At 32.0% G+C, this 7,204-nt stretch overlaps 1 protein-coding gene across 1 annotated transcript; it reads left to right on the top strand.

Annotated features, from left to right (window-relative positions):
• Positions 1–2,108: 2,108 nt before the first annotated feature.
• LOC108478206 (cation/H(+) antiporter 18-like) lies at positions 2,109–6,205 on the top strand. Its single transcript, XM_017780640.2, has 4 exons — positions 2,109–2,254; positions 3,349–3,607; positions 3,694–4,695; positions 4,808–6,205. Exons 2-4 carry the CDS (start codon positions 3,410–3,412, stop codon positions 6,008–6,010), a joined length of 2,403 nt encoding a protein of 800 aa, XP_017636129.1. The 5' UTR covers positions 2,109–2,254; positions 3,349–3,409; the 3' UTR covers positions 6,011–6,205.
• The last annotated feature ends 999 nt before the right edge of the window (positions 6,206–7,204 follow it).

The following is a 7,204-nucleotide window of genomic DNA, read 5'->3' on the forward strand; positions in this document are numbered from 1 at the left end:
TCATTTTAGTATTGTATTTAAATTTTCATCTTTTTTTATTTATTAAATTTTTATTATTTATCAAATCACCTCAAAATGAATAGAAAAGTTGATGTCTGTTTACTTTACTAAAGTGTTATATTCCTAGATTGCCTCGTGGATGCCACCTCAACAATTACTTATTATTTTTGAATATTTAAAATTTAAAAAAGTATTAAAATTATTGAAAAGTATAAAAATATAAAATATTTTTTAATTTTTAAAATAATTGATTGTTAATGTTAACTTTTTCATCTATTTTGGGAGTAATTTGATAAATAGCACAAGTTCAAAGGCTAGAAGAGACAGAAATTAAATGGAGAGCTAAAATGACTATTTTTTAATAGTTTGAGGGTCAAATAAGTCATTATACCTAAAAACTCAATTGATATTTTACTTTAACAAAATTCAAATAAATTTTATTAACAAACCTATATATGGAGGATAAAATTTATGTTATTCTTTTATAAAAAAATCTATTATTCATGTTTAAAGTATATATTCATGTTTAAAGTATATTTTATTATGTTAATGAAATTTTAATCGATAAAAGTTGAGGTTCTTCAAGTTTGAGTTTTACTATACGCAATTGACATGTGTAGCTCTCTAATTTCATCTTGCATATTTATCATTTGTGGATCTAATTTGGTGGATAGAGTCAAATCCAGAGATACACTATTAATAAAATAAATAAGTCTTATTCAGTTAAACTAACCTTATAAAAGGAAGGGTAAAAATATCATAAAGTATACATTAATTTAAGAATATTACATTACCTAAAAATATTGTGGTATGAAGATTATCTCATATATCAACAAATCTTAACATTGTTGGGTATATAAACTTTGATGCTTAACCTAATTCTAAAATTTTATATTACAATTACTAGGAATGTGAGAAATGAGGAAATTCATTTTATCTTATCATATAATTACAACCTCTTATTCAGTCCTTATACACCAAAACTAATCACTAACAGAATAGAGAACTACTCTAAACTACTTAACTAACAGTGAACTGTTCTTAACTAATTTACATCAGTTAGTTACTGCTAATAACAATCTGGACGGTAAGGTTGGATGAATCAAATGCCCTTTTAAAATATTTTTTATCAAATAACCTATTAGGGTATTTTTGTCTATCATGTATTTTTTAAAATATAAATACTTACTTTAATTCATCATGTAAAAATATTTTTTTTAAAGATTCACGTAAAAAATTAATCAAATTAGTAAAAAGAATGTTAACTATTTAAATTAATCAGTAAAGGTGAAATTATGTTAGAAATTAAAATATAAAATATAGTAAAAGGATTAAAAAAGAGATTTGACCATGAATAAAAAGAAAAGGGCAGGTGTCAGCATAGGGCCTCCCCAATATGTAAAGGTATATGATGATGGAATCATAAAAGAAGATTCCAAGCTGTATGCAAAAGAAGCGAGCTATTAGTTTATTATTAGGAATTGAAGGTGCTAATTCTACGAATGGCTTTTGAAGCTTTATATATTTGAAGTGTTATTTGGTTGATTAAAATACGGTTAGTGATGTGATATCTTATATATTTTATTTCAACCTTTGGATCTGAATTTCCAGTTGAAAAATCGAAGATTATGTAAACACTTCTCTTCTTGTATCCACTTTTATTTCTATTACCATGTTATTTGAATCTAGCAAGTCAAAATGGATTTCAATCTATTATTCTTTTAATTTTGGTTATTAAAAATTATTTGCAAAACTTATTTCTTTTAATCCCTTAAAAGTAGAAAGAAAAAAAAAAGGGTGATGACATGGCAAAAGTTAGTAGCCTCATCTATTTATTTGTTTGACGCCATGGGAGAGTTTATATGTAGTTTCTTTTTTTTAAATTTGTTACTTAATTTTTATATTTAATTGGTATCTTAGATTTGTATGTTAGAGTTTATATGTAGTTTCAAACCTAAATCATTAAAATATAATATGAAGTAAATTAAAGTGATTATTTTGATAATTTATTATTAAATTAAATATATCCATAGTGGTCATAAGATGGCAAAATCGGAAATTAAATTATCACCCGAGGGTCTATATAAGGAAACTGGGTTTGCCAAGCTGCTTACCAGTCTACCATTCAAAACCATTGCGTTATCAGTCTTTCATAATTGTATTTCCTCATTTCTTCACTGATTTCAAAGAATGAAGAGAAAATCGATGTGCATTGAGTGATAGATCTTACGGTAATAGAGCTTTCAAGTTTCAGGTGAATACTACTCTATTCTTTCTTTCTTTTTATTCTTTTTTTTTCTCTGAAGTACAGTTTTCTGTTTGGTTACTAAGAAAATCACCAGATAGCAAAAAAAAAAAAAAAACGTATAATTTCCTTTCATTTTAAGAAAGTAAGGTTTTCATATTAATTATGAGACTGAAACGGATGTTCATCCATGCGTTTCGAAGATAATTGATTCTAAGCTTTTCTGAGTGGTTGTGATCGTAAATTTGAGGCGAGTTTGAGGGCAAGGATGGAGCTAGACCCAAAAAAGTTTGCATCGGAAATCTTGCTTTCAGTTACTCCTGTAAGGAGGAAGGTTGAGACAATTTACTTAGTTCAAGTGTGTTGAAAAGGTAGAGTAAATGATTTCAAAAAGACCCTAATGGCCGCAACCTCTGCCAACTTCTCTATTTTTAAGATATGCAATGCAATCAGTTAATAGAATGATGGTGAAATAAAGCAGGAGAAGAGATTTTTGTTTATAGGAATGGAAGGTTTTAATTTTTGAAGAGTGATAAAGATTTGTTTTAAATATAGAGTCATAATGTAATTAAGAGATTGGAATATATAGATTTAAAGTCTTTGTCTTTATCAACGGAATAAGGTTTCCTTCACCTTATAATTAAATACATTTGGTACTTACACTAATATTAATTAAGAAAAATATTTTCAATTTATCCAGCATGAAAATTAGATTCATTTTCAAAGAATATTATTCATTATATTATTTTATTATCATAGTTAATATAGTTCCTACGTATGAAAAGGGGCCACACGTATCGTGGCTGAACTTTAAAATTTTAGTGATATTGTTATTAACCCTCACAATCTTTACGCGTTTCATATATTTTTACTATATACCAACTCCATTTTCTTTTTATTGAAATAATGCATGTATTGGTTTTTTTTAATAAAAGAAATAACGTATGAATCAGTTAAATCTTTAATTTTATATTATTTAGTGAGTAGTATTGGAATTAGATTAAAATTTTAAGTTAGAAGTTGGAATTAGATTTTTGCTAGGATAAGGAAAACTTGAATTTCTGTATAGAATTACTTCCTAAATTAATTGGTACCTTATACAGGTGAACTGAATTTTATCAATAGCAAATTGGTTGGTGTTATCGGTACTGGTAGTGGTGCAATATGGCGACGAATGCTACAACATCAAGCCAATGTCATCCAATGAAAGCTACATCGAACGGGGTGTTCCAGGGTGATAACCCTTTGGATTTTGCACTCCCTCTCGCCATCCTTCAGATATGTATCGTGGTTGCACTCACTCGTATTCTTGCTTTTCTTCTTAAGCCTCTACGGCAGCCTCGTGTCATCGCCGAGATTGTGGTAAGTTCCTCTTTTCAGGTTTTATTTTCCACCTATGCAAATAACAATAGGGGAGAATTTAATGGCTTGGAATCTTTTTCTTGCAGGGTGGAATATTACTTGGTCCATCAGCTCTTGGAAGAAACAAAAACTACCTGAATACAATCTTCCCAACTAAGAGTCTTACAGTGTTGGATACTATAGCCAATCTTGGTCTCCTTTTCTTTCTATTTCTAGTTGGCCTAGAGTTGGATATGAAATCAGTTCGCCGCACCGGAAAAAAGGCTCTTTCTATAGCAGTTGCAGGGATTAGCCTTCCTTTTATCCTAGGAATAGGAACATCATATGCCCTTCGTGCAACTATCTCAAAGGGTGTCGATGAAGCTCCGTTTCTCGTCTTCATGGGGGTTGCTCTTTCCATCACTGCCTTCCCTGTCTTGGCCCGTATTTTGGCTGAACTAAAGCTTTTAACCACTGATTTAGGCCGAATGGCAATGTCAGCTGCTGCAGTCAATGATGTGGCTGCATGGATTTTACTAGCTCTTGCTATTGCCTTATCAGCGACAGACAAATCTCCCCTTGTATCATTGTGGGTTTTCTTGTCTGGCACTGGTTTTATCGTTGGATGTATATTCATTGTCCCTCCTATATTCAAATGGATGATTCAACGTTGCCCTGAGGGTGAACCGGTGAGCGAATTGTACATATGTGCAACTTTAACAGCAGTTTTGGCAGCAGGCTTTATTACAGATCTTATTGGAATCCATGCCTTGTTTGGTGCATTTGTAATTGGAGTTCTTGTCCCCAAAGAAGGTCCATTTGCTGGTGCCCTAGTGGAGAAAGTTGAAGACCTTGTTTCCGGCCTCTTTCTTCCTCTGTATTTTGTGTCAAGTGGATTGAAAACAAATATTGCCACAATTCAAGGGGCTCAGTCTTGGGGCCTCCTTGTTCTAGTAATCATTACCGCATGTTTTGGAAAGATAGTCGGCACCGTCTCCGTTTCCCTTCTATGCAAGTTGCCTTTCAGTGAGGCTTTAGCCCTCGGGTTCCTTATGAATACAAAAGGTTTGGTGGAGCTCATCGTTCTCAACATCGGTAAAGACAGAAAGGTAAAACTTGATTAAACTTGATTACTTATTCGAGATTGGATTGGTCTCTATGTTCATTTCGTTTATATATAAAAACTTAGTTAATCAATGTTTTCAAATTGATATTTTGTAGGTTTTGAACGATGAAACATTTGCAATCATGGTCTTGATGGCTGTCTTTACAACTTTTTTAACTACTCCCCTTGTGATGGCGGTATATAAGCCAGCTAAACGACAGGGTAAAGGAGAATACAAACACAAGACAATTGAAAGGAAAGAGAGTAATTCTCAGCTTCGAATACTGGCCTGCTTCCACAGTTATAGAAACATTCCCACTATGATTAATCTCATTGAGGCTTCACGTGGTACTGTGAAAAAGGAAGGACTATGTGTTTATGCGTTGCATCTCATGGAGCTCTCAGAAAGGCCATCCGCCATACTTATGGTCCATAGGGCAAGAAAGAATGGGTTACCGTTTTGGAATAAAGGCACACATTCAGATGGTGATCAAATTGTGGTGGTTTTCGAGACTTTTAGGCAACTAAGCCGAGTGTCGGTCCGCCCGATGACGGCAATCTCATCCTTATCTAGCTTGCATGAGGATATCTGCGAAAGTGCAGAAAGAAAAAGGGCAGCCATGATAATTCTCCCCTTCCATAAGCACCAGAGGGTGGACGGAACATTCGAGACGACTCGAACTGATTATCAATTGATCAATAAGCGAGTTCTCGAAAACGCACCGTGCTCGGTCGGCATCTTAGTCGACCGTGGTCTAGGTGGAAGCACGCATATATCGGCAAGCAACGTTGATTCCATCATAACCGTCTTGTTCTTTGGTGGAAACGATGATCGTGAAGCACTCGCTTACGGTGCACGTATGGCCGAGCACCCCGGCATCAGTCTAACCATTGTTCGCTTCTTACCAGGCCCCGAAGTTTCGGGTGAGATTGTCACAACTGATATAAACACAAGCGACGAACAATATCTGATGGAATTCAAGAACAAGATCTCAAATGACAAGTCAATAAATTTCGAAGAAAGAGTGGTAAGAAATTCCACGGAAACCATTGAAGCAATTGGAGAATTCAACCGATGCAACCTATTCGTGGTGGGCCAAATGCCTGAAACGCATGTGATTGCCAAATTGAACGCAAAGAGCGAATGCCCTGACTTAGGGCCAATAGGCAGCCTATTGACTTCCCCAGAATTCTCAACAACGGCATCTGTTTTGGTGGTGCAACAATATAAAATCGCAAAGAAATCGCCTCGTCCGTCAATATCTTCTACAAAGGTTGCAGTTGCAGCGATTTCCGACGAAGATCTAGAAAATGCTTGATCGATGAAAAACGTTTTCTCTGCCTTGTTAATAACGTACGATGTACAGTATGGTGACGAAGATAAACAATCATGATCTTGATAATTAAATGGAACAATAAATTGGCTTTTACATTATCATGGGATTACAAACCATGCTAATAGCTTTCGTCGAATATACATCCTGTTAGCATGTTGCTAGCTTTTCATATTACAACCAATACCAATTCATAATATTATTACATTTTCTATTTTCATCACTTCTGTGTATATTATTTTACTATCTATATTCACTCGCCCTCCCATTAATATATATTATACAAAATAAAGTACACAAATATCTTAAGAAATAATCATATGTCACATTCACAAGTGAATACCTTCAACACTTCTTTTATTATAATATTAAATCATTGTTGAAAATGAAGCGTTTATAATTGAAGTTTTATTTACTTTTTCATTCAAATAAAACCTATTTCTTACAATTATTTATGTGATATTATTATTTTTATATTTTTTCACTTTTCTAATATATTAATTCTTCAACTATTATTTTTATTTTTTACTTATATTATTTTTAAATTCTTTTTTAAAAAACTTCATATAAAGTATTTTAATTATTAAATAAAATAACACAAAATGAAACTACTAAACAATAATATAAAAGCATAAGCATTCATTTTATAGACTACAATAAAATATGTTTAAATTAACTTAAATTCAATTAAATGATATTTATTTATTTTTATTAATTCAATGTATTTTGTACTAATATAATCCTTATCCCATTTCATAATACTAATTAAACAGATTAAATTATTTTTGGGTAAACTATCAAAATAGTCATTTTGTTTATCTTAGGTTACATTTTAGTCACTTATGTTTGAAATGTTACATTTTAGTCACTTACGTTATCGCGTTGTAACATTAAAGTCTTTGAGTCGTTAATTGCCGTTAATAGTGTAATAGTAAGCAGACGTGGTACGTTAAATCATCATTTGAAACAAAAATTTTAGATTAATTTATACAATCGCTCCCCATAATTTTTCATTTTAAGCAATTTAATATTTTTCTTTTATGTTTTTTTAACATTTCTTTTTTTTTTCTTTATTTTCCATTCTCTTCTGCTCCTCCCTCTGTTTTCCTCCCTTATCCATTTCTTTTAACATAGTTTTTCTATGTTTTCCCTTTGTTAAAACTTGTCCCTATACTTTTA

The sequence above is a fragment of the Gossypium arboreum genome, chromosome 1 (assembly GCF_025698485.1).
Source record: "Gossypium arboreum isolate Shixiya-1 chromosome 1, ASM2569848v2, whole genome shotgun sequence".
Taxonomy (NCBI): domain Eukaryota; kingdom Viridiplantae; phylum Streptophyta; class Magnoliopsida; order Malvales; family Malvaceae; genus Gossypium; species Gossypium arboreum.